This window comes from Orcinus orca, chromosome 10 (genome assembly GCF_937001465.1).
Source record: "Orcinus orca chromosome 10, mOrcOrc1.1, whole genome shotgun sequence".
Lineage (NCBI taxonomy): Eukaryota > Metazoa > Chordata > Mammalia > Artiodactyla > Delphinidae > Orcinus > Orcinus orca.
Window position 1 is genome coordinate 5,921,647 of NC_064568.1, and position 15,863 is coordinate 5,937,509.

Here is a 15,863-nt window from a genome sequence, read left to right on the forward strand (position 1 = left end):
CAAAAAAAAACTGGCTGCTGCTGAGAAAGAAAGAAAGTGAGCACCTGCTGTTATGCTGGGCATTTTATCCACATCATCACGTTTCACCTTCAGCAGCCGCGTAGGAGGTAGGATTAGCACCACAGAACAGGTAGACCCAGGTGAAGAAAGGGTGTGCAAAATCACCAAGTTCACGGAGCTACTAGGTGGCAATGCTGGGTATCAAAGCCAGGCTTATTTGATTCCTAATGTCAAGCAGGGACCGTCTCTCCCCCAGTGACATGAGAATGGAATGGAAGAAAGTACAAAGGCTTTGGAATGAGACAATTCGGCCGTGTGACTCTGAGTCTCATTTTTGTCAAACAGAAAATGCAGATACTGAGAATACCTATTTCACCAAGTTATTACGTGATCCAGTACATGAAAGCCCCTTTTAAACTGTCACGTGCTCTGCAAACTGTTATTTCAGTAGAGCTGCCCTCTGGGGAGGACCACGCATTCACCACACACAATGTGAAATCCAGCTGCTTTGACACCCAGGCCGTTTCGCCCTGCCTGCCGTCACAACACGGCCTCGCCTTCGACTGGGCTTCAAATCATCAATGGTTGGTCTCGCGGCTACTAATTTAGCTACTGTTCCATGAACATGCCTGGGGTGGTGGTGGGGGGGAGAATTTTAATAAAAATCCAGTCCTCAGTCATCAATTTAAATAGGGCTCCCTCTGAAAAACAAAACGCTAATGTGTTTGAGAAAAAAAGTGTACTTACAAAAAGGTATCTGAAGTTCAGGCTAAGAGTCAGGGCGCCAGGGAGAGGCCTGTCTCTTCTCAGCTCTGATACATCTACACAGCGACTGAAATTCTCCCACTTAATTTCAAAACTGCATAATACTCATCACGAATTTTTTTATTTTTAACTTTCAGTGTCTGATACAGCTAAGACACCTTACTATGTATCTCATCACATCGAAAAGACACAGTACTCTTTCCCTCATTCAAAAGAATTGTATTCAGGGCCTGGGACAAGGGCTGGCCACCATGCTGACACGGATACGTCAGACTTGGTCCTTGCCCTCTGAGAGCCTACAGCCTAACAGCACAAAAGGCACTGTATGCAAGCGAGTGAGTGGAGCAGGCAAGGGGGAGGTCGGGGGGCAAGGGCAGTGAGGTCAGAGAGGACAGGTCACACCTGCCACACCATGAGAAGGCCTCACCGTGGAGGCAGGGTTTCAGCAAGGGGAGAGAGTTTCTTAGAATCCACACAGGCAGGACCTCTTTCAGGAAGATGATAACAACACGAGGACAAAGAGAGATGGAGGAAAAGTTCTAGGTGTATTTGCTCAGGGGGCATGTCTGGTGGAAAACAGCGAATCTTAGCTGGAGCAATGGTTTGTGAGGAAAACAGTGGAAGATGAGGCAGGCAAGGTGGTTTGGAGGCAGAAGGAAGACACCGTGGACTCTTGATCCGTGAACGACACAGGGAACGTGAGGGGTCTGAGGGAGATCCTTCCCACGGGGAAGCAAGAGACTCTCACTGTCCAGCAGTGAGAGGACCGGGACCTGAACTAGCATGGTAGCTCTGGCAATAAATGAAAATATAGATACAAAATGTATCAGGAAGAAAAACGGAAATAACTTTACCACTAAGAGGAAGCGAGGAATCCAAAATTACTCTGAGGTGTCACAGAGCTAAGAAAATCTGGCGGAGGAGCTGATTTGGGAACTGCAGGGGTGGAAGAGGGTAAAGATAAAGAAATGTTCTGAAACGTTCTTTGTAGGGCTTAAGAAACCTAAACGAGTACAAATTTTGCAGTGGTCTATCATAACATGAACATCAGATTTTCTTAACGGATAATAAAATGATACTCAAAGTTTCTCTGACCTTGGTCCTCTGACCTTGGAAGAAATCACTGTAGTGTTTAAGCAAGGAAACCAGCACCATGGTCTCATCATACTTGATTAAGAAGTAAGGCAGTGCTGGGACTCCTTCTGTTTGACAAAGATCATCATATGCTCGTTCAAGGGCTTGAATCTGAAAACAGGAAACACTGAGTTATTCTCTAGACAATTATACATCTAGTTCTGAGCTAAAAATTAACATAAAATAAAAGGTATTACTTTCAAGCCAGAAGACTGTAAATGACTGATCACACTTTTGCAGCAAACAAACGTAAGAGTGCCCCAAATCGTACCACCTCACTTTTATATGATGCTTTCCACGTTCATGGTGAAGTGCCTCAGACAGGGGCACAAAGGGACATTGTATGGGACAGCAGGATGGCTCCCGGTTCCCTAAGTTGTCACCACAAAGGTTTAGAGAGGTAGCCGAACGTTATCTCTCCTGTGACAGCCAAGCATGAATCTACCACAGATGAATTTTTCCTTGACCCTTTCTATAATTTTTAACAGCTTTATTGACACATACTTACTTCACTTACAATACAACTGACTCATTCACAGTGCACAATTCAATGTTGTTTTTAGCATGTTCACAGGAATTTGCAACCATCACCCCAATAACTTGAGAACATTTTTGTCCCCATTAAAAGAAACCTCAAACCCATCACCAGTCAATCCCTAGGAATACTCTTTTTCTCCCACTTACATTTCTCCTTAGAAAATTAATTCCACAAAACCATAACCTCTGACTTGTCTTAGTAACTGAGCTTACTATTATTTTTAATTAATAAGGGCTGCTCCCTGGCTTCGGAATTCAGGGTTTCAGCAAATGTCGCGCTTCATGAATTCAAGTCACCTTGCCACTCCATCTTTGCCTCAACAACGATCAGAATTTGGGGGGTGAGGGTCTGTGTTCTACCAACCTGATTATTTTCATTGCTCTTCTGGAAACCATCTCTAATGACCTTATTATCTTTCTTCAACTGCAAAGACTAGCTCTGCATGTACTGTTCTTAATGTAGAAGCTCTGCAACTTGGCGCAAAGGAAGGAGATCTTCTATTTGGTTTCAAAGACTCTCTCCCCAAAGTATATTGCCTCATGATCCCCATACTGAGAGTGGAGACCACACTTTGGCAAATTCCTGCAGTCTTTCAAAATGTTTCTGTAATGCCTCCCTACTGCTTTTAGCATTTCAACCAATGTTGCTGAGAACCTGGAGGAGCGCTGCTCACTCTTCAAAATGCGCTTACAGACACTGTGCAGGTAAGTCTGCTTCCAGTACCAGCTCTGGAGGATTCCACAGGAACCACCTCTTCAGCCAGATGAGTGCCAGCGTGTCTTTAGAATGAGCTAGATAAACTATTCATGCACGTTAAACCCAGTTTTACCCGCATTTTATTTGTTGATACCTGTGCTGGTGAGAACCTTTGATCCAAGCCCACTGGCCCCCGAATGAGGGGTATACTCTCTGGAAGGCAGAGAGCGGGGGAGCAAAACCAATAGTAGAAGTGGTACTTCTTTAGATCCTAGAAGAAGCAATATAACGTATCAGAACAGCGCCAATGGTTAAACTGAAATGCACCTATTAATTTAACTTCCCAGTAGCTACGTAAGACAGAAAACTTTTAACGCACGCAAGATACAACCAGCTTGTCAGAAATTCTCATCTCCAGCAGAACTCATGATAGGATATGGAAACTCTGTGTTCACCCAAAATATTCCCACACACCACACACTAATATATCATGATACACATAATATATTTTATAGGCCACTTGCTAACAGGAAGTATTCAGTAAGTAATTGACATTGTCGGCATCATTGTTTAATACACAAAATCACCCTGGGAGGTAACCGTTATTGTCCCATTTTATAGACAGGAAACTGAAGCTTACAGAGGGGTGAAAAAGCTTGAACAAAACAAAGATACTAAGAGGCAGAGAGGAGAGCAGAATTCTACTTCCAATACTTAGGCTCCTGTCCATGGTTCCACACATACACCATCTGTGGAGGTACGACCTCCAAACAGTTACCACTCTTTTCACAACTGAATGAACTAAGCATGCTATTAAAGTTATTAAAATGTTCTATTCCTAACTATATATGCCTTAGATAATATAATGCCGTTTTCAGAAACGCCATGTTGGTGAAATTCAAGTCAACGACTAAGCACTTGCTGTGTACAAGGCAAAATGTCAGACACTCTGACAATAAGAAGATGAATAAAACCCAGTCCAGCCCTCGGACAGCTCAGTCTCTGCAGGGAGCAGAGATAAAGTAAGTACATGATCAGCTGTATGAGTCACAGGAGAGCTTCTACAAGCTAAGGAGCATCGATGATATAAGAGGTCACATCTTCAGGGGTGTATGTGGCTGCCCCCTGACCAGGGGAGGTGATGAAGGGGCAGTGACCTGTGAGGCTGTTCTAGATGCCATTCCCACTCAGGTCAAACGCTCTCGCCTCTGAATTCCTACACCAGGTGTGGCCTGAGTCACTCACATGGGAGGACCCCATGGTTATGTGGGTATCTGACAGCTTCCCCGCCAGTCCGTTACCACTGACCACTATGCAGTTTATTTGGCTACTTAATATTTCCTCTCGAATCTTGCTAAGAATAAAGAGGGGATGGCTGGCTGAAGACTTTTCATTGAGATATAATTCACGTACCATGAAAGTCGCCACGTTAAAGAGTACGAGTGGTTTTCTACTACAGTGACAAGGTTGTATCACTATCCCCACCAATTTCGGAACATATTCATCACCCCAAAAAGAAACCCCAACAGCAGAAGCTCCCCATTGGTTTATTAGTTAGAAATACCATTCATAGAAAACTCTTCATTCACCTCACTCTCATCCCCTGGAAACTCCTAGTCTGTTTTCTGTCTCTATGGATTTGCCTGTTCTGGGCTTTTCTAGTAAATGGAGTCATACTAGATGACTTTTTAAATATAAACTTACACATAAACGTGTGTCCAGATGAAAAAGTCTAGTAATTATAGTTTCCACAGTCTTTAATTCTGCCCACTAATTGATCAACTAAGAACAAATTCCCTTTAACAACAGCAAAGCAAACTGAAAACCTGAAATTAATAAAGTGTCTGTACCTTTGAGTCCTAAAAAGAGTAGACAGGAAAGCAGAAAACACCTCCAGAGATTATTCTCTCTTCTTTGTATTTAAATGATTTGTCATAATTGATCTTTAGTAAAAGGTTAAACAATTCAAGATGAAGGACTTCACAGTTTCTAAGAAGCTTCATCAAGTCATCTTCAGAAGTCAAAAGGCTTGGATTTCTTAGAATTATTTGGGGATACAAAGGATCTAGATTACATTAAACATAAAGCCCTTTGTGTCTGATGATTTTTTAAGACAGAGACTTTTAATTTTTTTAAAGTCAGGCTAAGAATGCTCAGTAGAAAGGGCAACAGGGCCAATGCACATAATGACTCTGGGAAATGCCTTAAAACTTTAAGTGGGAGCTAAGACTATTTTCTCAGTTAAATGCAAATTGTCAATTAGATTATACTAACTAGAATTCTTGGTACAGAAAGTGTATTGATGTTAAAGTAAGAAAACCAAAGTCTTTAATTAGCACTGCTTATATTTATCCTAGTACTGAGCTTACAAAATTACTCAAATTTACAAATTATTAATGCCAAATTGGGCCTAGTAATCCCCTGAAGAATCTGAACCTTTTTCTATCTCACCACTATCACACAGAAAGCATTTTAACTTGTTGGAAAATGTGCTCCTTGTAGATGGCCCCCCGGGGTATCGCTTCCAGTGTGGACCCTGTCTCTCTCTCCTTTGCCTTGGGCGGTACATCAGAGAGGCAGCATGAGTTAGAAATGGAGGACTAGTTCGTGGGGGACGAAGAAGGCAAGACCTGTAACTGGCAAACGAAAAAAGGAAGAAAAATGTAGGGAAGAGGGTTAATACCCGAAACGGATGAACCTGGGGTGAAACAGCCGACACACTTAATACGTGTCAACACCAGTACGTTTACATGCCCACCCCAAAAAATGTATTATAAAGAAATAAAGAGGAAAAGAAAATCAGCGTGGCCGACGTTGTTCACTGTAACATTTTTTTATAATAGTGAAGACTGACAACAACCTAGACATACCCGAGTCTAAAGAACATACACTTCACAGAATATTATATTGTCAACATAATTATAAAGGATAAATTAGTTTTATATGTAGATATATGGATACACACATGTATGCATATATATGTATATACACACACACGTGTGTGCACGTGTGCATGTAGCTGGTACTTCTACAATCGGCCCTTACCTTCCTCCCACTTTCCCCATCACCACGACCAGATCCTTTCCCTGCTTCCCTAGGCAGCAGATATTACCCTAATGTGATTTTTTTCTCCTCTTCAAGGCTGCCCTTAAGGTTCACTTTAATTAGGTTTCACTTGCAAAAAATATTTTTCTTTCTTAAAAAAACACAGTTGTGTGGACAAGCTATGTAGGGTGATCCCCTCTCATCTAGAAGCCACCTGGGGATGGCTAAGATCCCTCAGTCGTTACCTGTTCCTCGTGTCGATGGACCCAGCAACTGAGCTCTGCAGCGCTGAACTTAACAAAGCCATTAGCAATGATGAACTGTGGTCTGGAACCCGACTCTGTCACATCCTAAATGACGAGAGTCAGGCAACAACCACCAGTACAATCGGTAAGAATGAATTAATTTTGCATCAGTGGTAAGGGCCAGCACCATCCGGCCACTAACAGAGCATTTCTTTAACAGCCATGACTTGACTAACACAAGGGAAAAGCTTCAAGGAGAAGAGAGCAGACTGACCCACTGGCGCACTGGGCTTGGCCAGGGCAGTCAGCAGTCTAGATGCAGCCGAGTCCGTGGACTTACCGCAAATGTCAAGAGGAGGAACTTGTTGAGGAGGACAGGGTTGTCAAGAGCAGCCCCCGATCTGATGGATTCCCAGATCTGCCAGAAGAAGGAAAAGCATCAAGGCAGGTGCCAGGGCCTCCTCCCTCCCAGACACACGTGGAGCTGCCCAGCAGCAAGCCCTTCCTGCCCGCAGGCCCAGCACCACTCATCATGGGCAGTGACGTGCGTCACCACTCACTCTGCCCCCTTCACACTGCCTCTCCCCCAGCCCCACTCCCTGCAGAGACTGAGGAAAGTCAGAGAACCCAGAAGCCTCCTCTCAGTGGGGCTCAGCATCAGAGGAGGCAACCAGCCTGTTTACGGCTTCGTTACTTCCTTCAACAAATATTTACTTATTTTTCTCAACTACAGAGCAAGCACATCGGGGCTACAGAAATAGGAGACACAGTCCCCACCCTCAAGAAGCTAACAGGCTGTGAGAGAGCCAGGTGTCAATGTCTGTACACCACTAGGCAGCAGGTGCCCTCACAGGAGGGGGGACAGTTCCTGGGAGGAGCCCTGACCTCAGCTAAGGACACGGGAGGGAAAGGAGCCAGGGAGGTGCTCCGGAGGCAGTGATCTGAACTATGTACGGGGATTTCTTAAAAGTCTTATTTGGGATTATCTTGCCCTGAAGAAGAAAAAAAATCAAGAGTATGGATACTCAGCACGGACCGTGACTGGAAGCAGAAGCTGGTCCTGGTCAGCGGCTGCTGATTGCAAGATGTTTTAGTAGTGAAGACTAGTTGCTAAACTTTGTGTCACTAAGCAAGACAAACAGTTGTGTCAATAAGAGCCATTGCCCACATGTGAGTGGAAGAGGGAAACAAGGAAAGAGAAGTTCCTGCTATTGAAATAATAACCTTGGAGGAGCTGGACCACAGGAGAGGAGGCCCCGCTTCTGAAAAACCAGGGTGGGGCAGGAACTGCTGGGGGTTGCGGGAGGCTGAGCCTCGGATGAGGGATGAGGATAGGATTCCTGTGGGGAGCAACGTGCTTTTTTCGATGATGGCCTAAGACCTGACCCACCTCTTTGGAGTCGGCCTTTGACATGTGCAGCCAAAGCAGGAGCCCAGGAGCAGTCGAGCCGCAGGCCAAGTCAATCAACCATGGTCACCCATCCCAGGGGACGGGAAGGACTCCCTCCTCAGGCCAAAGGCAGGAGACTTCCCTCTCTGACCACGACCCTCACATAAATCAGACTCTTTTCTAAGACTAGTGTGAAGACCATCGACTAAGTGGGTGTTAGAGGGGCTGGGATAAACTGCCCCTCATGCATTCCTCACACTAACTCAGATGTGAAGAAGTAAAAGAAAGACATTCCAGGCAGAGAGAACATCATGTCCCAAGGAGAGAGGAGAGAACAAAAAGTGGTGAAGGAAGGAATTCTAAGTGATTTGCTATGACTGGATCAAAGACAGCGAGGGCAAGAGTGACAGGACAGAAAGGCCGCAGGGCCTCAGAGGCCAGGCCACAGGGAGCCTCGTAAATGAGATGGAGCCATTTAGGTTCCGCCCTGAGGACCCTGCAGAGACTGCATGATCAGTTATGGCAGCGTTGCAGTGCTCAGAACCAGAAAGCCTCTTCAAGGGGCGTGAAGAACAGAGAACCCAAATGCATTCAGACACACGAACAGAGCTCACAGAGAGAGGTCAAGCTGCTGCAAAATGCTAACTAGAGATCAGCAGCAGAGCCTTCACACCCTGCCCTGCACTGACCTTCCAGCCTAGCCCCAGGCGAGAGCCTCGCTGCCTCCCCCCTGACCTTCCCGTCAACGCAGAAGCCCACAGTTACGCTTGAACACTGGCTATATACTAGCTTCTATAACAGACTCATGCACCTCAGGATCAGAGGCATCGTGCCTGTAGGACCATGGAAAATATGACAGGTACCTTATGTTTCCCAGCTAACCTCGTTTGCTGCTTGTTCCAGAAGTAGCTTCTTATCTGCAGCCTTGAAAGCCTCGAGTGTGTTGGTGTTATACAGCGTTCCAACCGCCGGGCAGCAGTGGGCTGGTGTGGGAGCATTCCTGGATACAGAGAAACATGGTTAACAGGCACAGCTGGGACTCAGAGAGCCAGGGACTGACAAACAAACCAGACTACAATGGGAGACAAGGACAGTGCTCTGCAGGGCAAAGAGAAGACTGATTCATATTTCTTTGGAAAAAGATGAATATCGGGCTTCTCTGGTGGCGCAGTGGCTGGGAGTCCGCCTGCCGATGCAGGGGACACGGGTTCGTGCCCCGGTCCGGGAGGATCCCACATGCCACGGAGCGGCTGGGCCCGTGAGCCATGGCCGCTGAGCCTGCGCGTCCGGAGCCTGTGCTCCACAACGGGAGAGGCCACAGCAGTGAGAGGCCCGTGTACCGCAAAAAAGAAAAAGATGAATATCATTGCTTAAGAGGTAAAAACAGGCACTATAGCCCCCCCAAAGCCTCTATATTCCCCTTCCCCTAATCCCTCGGCATGCTCTTCTTCCACTGCCCCCAAATATAAGCTATTTTCCCATTTTAAAAAATTCTTTCCCATCTCTCACCTGAAAGCGAAACATGATTTATGGAGCTTCTACTGTGCCAAGAACTATACAAGGTTTCAGTTCTCACAAGAGTTTGTTCTCTGACTTCAGGTTTAAGTAACTTGCTTAAGGTCACATAATAGGCAGAGCTGGGGCCTCAAATCAGAACTGGTTGACTCTAAGGTACTGTGTTGCCCACTCCCCACTCAAGCACTCCCAGGCGTCAACGCCCTGCTGCAAACCCTCCTCTTCCAGGAAGCCATCCATCCTGCCTTTCTCTGGTAACGAGCATAATTTATTTTAGAGTGTTTTCAAGACTAACATTCACACACCCACCCTGAGGACAGTAAGCTCCTTGAGGGCAGGGGCACGCCTCCCTCCTCTGCCTACCCCATGCCCTCTCCTGCCACAAACAGGCTGTGCATGGAGCTGCTACAGGGCATGGCCCCATGGGCATCGGAGCCAAACAATGCGATGAGACACGCTGCACCTGGGCCACCTGTGTGGCCATGTTGTGCCACATGTGTGTCACATTCTGCACTGTCACCGAAGGCTTCAGAGTAATCAAGGTCAGGGGAGGAGAAGGATGAGATGATACTGAACACAAACTCAGATGGGGAAAAACCTGGTCTCATCTCTAAAATGATTAACTTGTGTTTCAGAGGTTACAGATGCTAAATGAAAACAGTGCTCATTTCATTAGTAGTTGACTACTGTGGTCACAACTACTGCAGAGAGGATGCATTTTTACTGATTACACTGATGGTAGCTGTATGGTTTAAAAGACCCAGCGTTTCTTCCTTTGGAGTCTGAGTAAAATTGGTTTGGGAGGTGGGGAGTGCTGCAAGGAGAGATCTAAACCTATAACAGGTGTGGAGGGGTGCAACAGGTGTGGAGGTTCCACCAAATGCTAGGTCCTGGGAGAGAAGTAACTTCCAAAGGCCAGAGCCTTCCTTCGGGAGCTGATGAGCCAGCGGATCACAGGCTGTTTGTCACCACTCTACTCCAATAGAAGAATATTCTTCATCCAGGTGAGATAAGGACATCAAGGGTAGTCTTGAGGAGAAAAAGAAATCACAAAGGGACAAGATTAAGCCTAGAGGGAAAAAGAAGGAAGCAGAGCAGGTGGTAAACCAGGCCTTCCACATTCAGACGTGGCTTTATGAAATGACTGCTGAAACAGAGGGAAGGATGCTCTGATTGAATCTGGTTCCCTCCCTCCTAGAGTCCAGATGTCCCGGGTGTGCGAATCCAGGCCAAAGCCTTGCTCTGAGAGCAGAGGAAACTAAATCATAAGAATGCAAGCAGCTGCCAGGACGGCGACACTCCCAGGACACGAGTCCTCGTGCGAGTTAATTACCGAGGACAAGCTGAGATTCAAAGGAGAAGCATTTTTCATGACTAAAGTTTAACCAGGGGAGGCGGCCAAGGGAAAGAATTTAAGAAGCGATAATGGGAGGGAAAGCCATTCTAGCAGTTTCTCCAGGTTCAAGTTCCACTCGTTCTACAAAGAGGTGGTTCAGATAAGGACTGGAAAGAGCCCTAGACTTGGAAACTAGAGAATTCAGTCCCAATCCTGATCCTGGATATTTATGAGTTCAGTTTCCTAGGATTCCATTTCTATGAAATATCCAAAGGAGCCAAATCCATAAAGCCAGAAAGTAGATTCATGGTTGCCTAGCGCTCAGGAAAGGGAGGAGGGAGGGATGGAGAGCGACTGCTAAGGGGTACAGGGCTCCTCTTTGGGGTGATGAAAATGTTCTGGAATTAGACAGTGGTGGTGGTTGCACAACCTCATGAATATACGAAGAAGTGCCGAATTGTCCATTTTAAAAGGGTTAATTTTATGGTGTGTGAAGTGTATCTCAATAAAGCGATTTTAAAAAGCCAGAATTAGAAATCTTCCCCAGCTCTTAAAGCCAACAGTGAACTCTCAAAAATGTACCCACTAACCAGGTAAAGAATGGATCCCACAAAGGCCTAAAGCCTGGGCCTGCCTGGGGATGTTCCCTCTGGACATCTGGCCTTCATGTCTCTCAGTCTCACGGTGATAACTCAGGAAAGTACCGTGGCTGTTCTGGAATCTCCTGGACAAAGGCAGGCATGCGGCCAGAGCCTCCAGGACAGACAGGCAGTGGGGGTGGCCGGGATGGAATAGATTCCCCCAAAAGAAGCACAGAGGTCACTTTTCACACCCGGAGAAAGCTTTGCTCCGTGTGTACAGCTTCACATGCCCGTGGGGAGCTTTGGGAACCTAAGTCACACTCGGTCTGGGGGCACGACTGCGTTACTTACTGCTTTCTGTAACAGTGTCTGAGTTTCTGTCCGTCACATCTTGCAACAGAGTCCATTGGTGCCTTTCCACCAACCACACCACATCCCGTTTGGACAGCCAGGGCCTCAGACTGCTTGTGCAACTGACACTAGCAACTACCTGAGCAACCAGTACACGTCAGACCTGAGTTAGGTGCTAGCGAGACAGCGGAGAATAAGGGAGCCTGTGCCCTGCACAGATGATTTCGCATCTGAGTCTTATTTCCTCAGCTACTACTTAAGTTCTTTGAGGGCAGGCGTTATGCCTTCTATTTCTCTTATTAAGTCCAACTTGAGGCTTAGAAAAGAAAAATCTTTCCTATGACTACATAGATAAATGTTCCTCAAAGGAATGGACTTTTTTTTCTTTTTACCAGCTTCAAATCTGTATAGAGATTGTCCACCAAAATCTATTTTCCTTTCCTTCAACAGAAATAATTCTCTGATGCTTGTAGCTCAGCACCATGTCTCCCAGTCTTCCCTGCGAGAAAGGTGAGGCCTCGAGCTCTCCCTGATGGAATCTGAGGGGGGTGATGCACAGCCCCACCCAACGAGGGCCTTTAAGAGAGTGGGTGTGTCTCTTCTGATTTTCACTCTGGTTCTCCTCCACCTCTATCTATTGCTACCAGAAGGTGACAATTCAGTTTTCAACAGCACACAAAGGCAAGCCCTCCAGGACAATGGAGCCGTAAGAGGGAAGAAGACTGGATCCCCACCCTGGACTATTAAGGGGGTAAGAAAGAGACTTCCTCTGTGTTTGGGCCATTACGTGTTGGGGTCTGGTTCATCAGTATGCCCTACCCTGAGACAGCACCCTCCAGTGCAAGACGGCTGGTGCCTGATAAAATACTACTTGACTGATAACTCACTTAAAACAATGTAGAGAACGGGATCCTGTGCTGCTAACTACTGGCAGAGATCCATCAGGCTTCCAGGGTCTCAGAGTAAGAGAGATTTATCTGGTCCTGTGCAAAGCTGAGGTACACTTGGTATCTATTAAAGAGTACTAGGACTGTTAGCCCTTCGACTGTATCTTATTCTTCTCTGTATGTCCAGGGCCCATCACAGTCTATTATCAAGACACAGAGGAGGCAATCAATAAGTATTTCTGAAATGACTATTAACTCTCCACGTTTATTCCAGCACTGCATTCACTGTAATGCCCATACCTGTCTTCTACCTCCATCCAGAGCTCCTCTAGAGTTCCCCATTTCTTAAGCCTTTTTATTCCTAACACCTACACATCCTGCATAAAAGGAGCGTTCGGTGTTGGATGAATAAGTTCATAAAGATTTTCCCTACAAACCCATGCAGATGTTCAGCAATAAAAGCAAAGAAAGAACAATAATAATGAAAATAATTTGGATACAAAAACCTCGTTTCTCCTGAGGAGCCCCAAGTGTCTTTATTAAACTTCCTAACTGTCTTGGTCTGCCTGAGAGGCTGTTAACACGACACCACAGACTGGGTGGCTACTAAACATTAGATATTTATCCCTCACAGTTCTGGAAGCTGAAAGTCCAAGATCAAGGGGTCTGCACAGTCAGGTTCTGGTGAAGATCCTCTTCCTGTTGCAGACTGCCTGCTTCCAGTTATGGCCTTGCAGGGTGGAGGGGGAGAGCTAGCTCTCCGGGGCCTCTGTTAGAAAGACACTAATCCCATTCACAAGAGCCCTGCCCTCATGCCCGCACCACCTCCCAAAGCCCCACTTCCTTAGACGATAACCCTGGGCACTGGCTTTCCAACATATGCATTTTTTTTTTTTTTTTTTGCGGTACGCGGGCCTCACTGCTGTGGCCTCTCCCGTTGCGGAGCACAGGCTCCGGACGTGCAGGCTCAGCGGCCATGGCTCACGGGCCCAGCCGCTCCGCGGCACGTGGGATCTTCCCGGACCGGGGCACGAACCCGTGTACCCTGAATCAGCAGGTGGACTCTCAACCACTGCGCCACCAGGGAAGCCCACCATATGCATTTTTGAAGAACACAAACATTCGAATCACAGCACCAACCATCCTAAGAAAAGGGGACCCAGAAAATCACAAACTTTTAAAACTGGAAGGAATATTAGAAGCTGGGAGCTACAGATGAGGAAACTGAAGCTGAGAAAACGAAAAGGACTTATTCCAGGTAACACAGTTAATCAGCTGCAGATACCAGGCCTTCAAGCTTCCAATCCAGGGCTCCTATGTCTTATTCTTGCTCATCTCCCCCAGTACCTACCACGGAGCCTCACACGAGCATTCAAAAGCCAAATCACAAATTATGACCAGGAAAACAGAGCAATTTGTGTGAAAGCCATAACTGCAGGATCACAGATTTTCTTACCTCCTTCAACTAAAATTTCTGGATTGCTAAAGTTTAAGATGCTTCGACTTTGAAACAAGATCAAACCTAACTTCTGTGACCTGCATTTTTCTATAATTAATTGTGCCAAAGAATAAAATTATTGAAACTCAGAAAATAACAACTTTCAGTCTAGTATCAGAATAGACGGGAGCGAGGGTAGCTTGCAATAAACGCTGGACTCTCCAGATTAATGTAGCAGACTACACTGCTGCTATTCCCCCTCTACCAGCTCCAGATAATTCAAGGCTGTACAATGAATATATTTTCCTCATTATCTGGTAATTGCTCCAAAAGTCAGTCAGTCTTTCCCAACACAGGAGACAGATAACTAAGATTTAATTTGTTTTCAGAAGCGATCACAAGGATTTTTTATGGAGCAAGAAAGCTCTGAAGGGAACAAGAAACATCAACACATACCTTTTAAAGATATAAAGGCTAACATCATTTTCCATTCATGTTGCACAATTCAATTTCACAATTTGATTGTGATAGAGGAATAAAATGTATTGACTTTTGAAGAGATTTTTATTTTCTAATTCTAGGGAGACTTTATTTGAGATGCCCTAACCTTTGACTACCGCCATGTTCAGGCAGTCCTTAGCAAACACCTCTTCACTTTCCCCGGACTCCCTACCCTGATACAGCTGACACATGCAGGAGCAGGAAAAAGCTGCCCTCCCTCCCTGAAGCCTTTGACCCTTCAACTCTCAGTTATCCTAAAGCCTCTCAGCATGGTTTCTGCTCCACCCTTTTGTGCAGAATTTACTTTCTCAAACAACCCAATCAACAATTCCAGCAACCCTAGCACTGAACTCTGATGCTTCCTTCTGATGCTGTTGACCCTCCCTTCCCTTCCTGAAGACACCTTCTCTGGTTCTACTTCTCTGACAAGTCCCATCTCTTTGGCGAGTTCTGTGTCCCCTTGCCCACCCTAATCAGGTCCATTCACTATTCCAGCCCTTCGCTCTTCTTACACTATAGTCTCTTCCCCTCTTACAGCCTCAGGACTTCTACGTGGATGACCCTCCCTCCTGGATGCCAGTGCTCCCTGGACATTTCTACTGGACGCTGTCACCTCAAACTCAACATGTTCTAAAACAAACTTACCTCCTGCCCAAACTGTATCTCCCTCCTGGCTTCTCAGTTTCTACAGAAGACAGCAAAATGCCCCCAGCTACTCAGACTGCAACTTCAGAAATACAGTTTATTTCTCTCTTACCCTTGCTTCCTAAATTTAGCCACATGTAACCTTGGGCAAGTCATTTTACCTTTGAACCCATGGTTTCCTCATCTGTAAAAGAGAGAAGAACCACACCTGGCAGGTCTGAAAGGATTATGTATGGAAAATAAGTCAATAATTAAGTCAATAAATGTCTCTCTTCTCTCCAGCAACTCCCCACGGCTCCCAATTAGTCAAAAAAATCTCTTTGAGGGCATATGTCATGTTTCTTTGTATATCCCTACAATGCCTCGCACAGTGACTTGTATACAAAAGTAGCCTAATAAACATTCATTGATGTACCTAATAGGCTGCGATACATAGCTGCTGAAAGAATGAATCAGATAGTCCTAAGCCTCTAGCACTTGTCTCTGTGCCATGGGAGGTACAAGAGAATCATGAGAAGCTGGCCCTGCTCACTGGAAGCTTCTGTAGTGCCCCACGTGGCCCACCTACGATGAAGGTTAAGAATGCTCATTCCTTGCAAAACACAGTGTTCTTTATTTTATATTTTGAGCAAAAAATACTCACATGTCAAAAGCACTGAACTCCAATGTTAAGCGAGCTGGCAGCCCAGCAGAATCACCTGGACAGAAGCATTATCAAATAGTCAATTACTAGTCATTAATAGTGGCATTTATAACAAAAACGTTTGTGAGTAATTTTGCTCTTTTGGTTGAGCCC

General features: G+C 45.8%; 1 protein-coding gene across 12 annotated transcripts in view; it reads right to left on the bottom strand.

The window, feature by feature from the left end:
- The window catches only part of ATG7 (autophagy related 7), a 235,970-nt gene that overhangs the window by 202,954 nt on the left and 17,153 nt on the right, over nt 1-15,863 (bottom strand). For 10 of the 12 annotated variants that reach the window (XM_049715542.1, XM_033437376.2, XM_033437372.2 and 7 more), the window contains exons 3-7: nt 15,711-15,765; nt 8,696-8,813; nt 6,764-6,841; nt 3,288-3,404; nt 1,861-2,010 (exon numbers count right to left, since the gene is read on the bottom strand). In XM_049715542.1, coding sequence (XP_049571499.1) covers nt 1,861-2,010; nt 3,288-3,404; nt 6,764-6,841; nt 8,696-8,813; nt 15,711-15,765 — 518 coding nt within the window. The remainder of the gene's footprint in view (nt 1-1,860; nt 2,011-3,287; nt 3,405-6,763; nt 6,842-8,695; nt 8,814-15,710; nt 15,766-15,863) is intronic. The other 2 variants (XM_049715541.1, XM_049715543.1) reach the window with 2 other exon arrangements.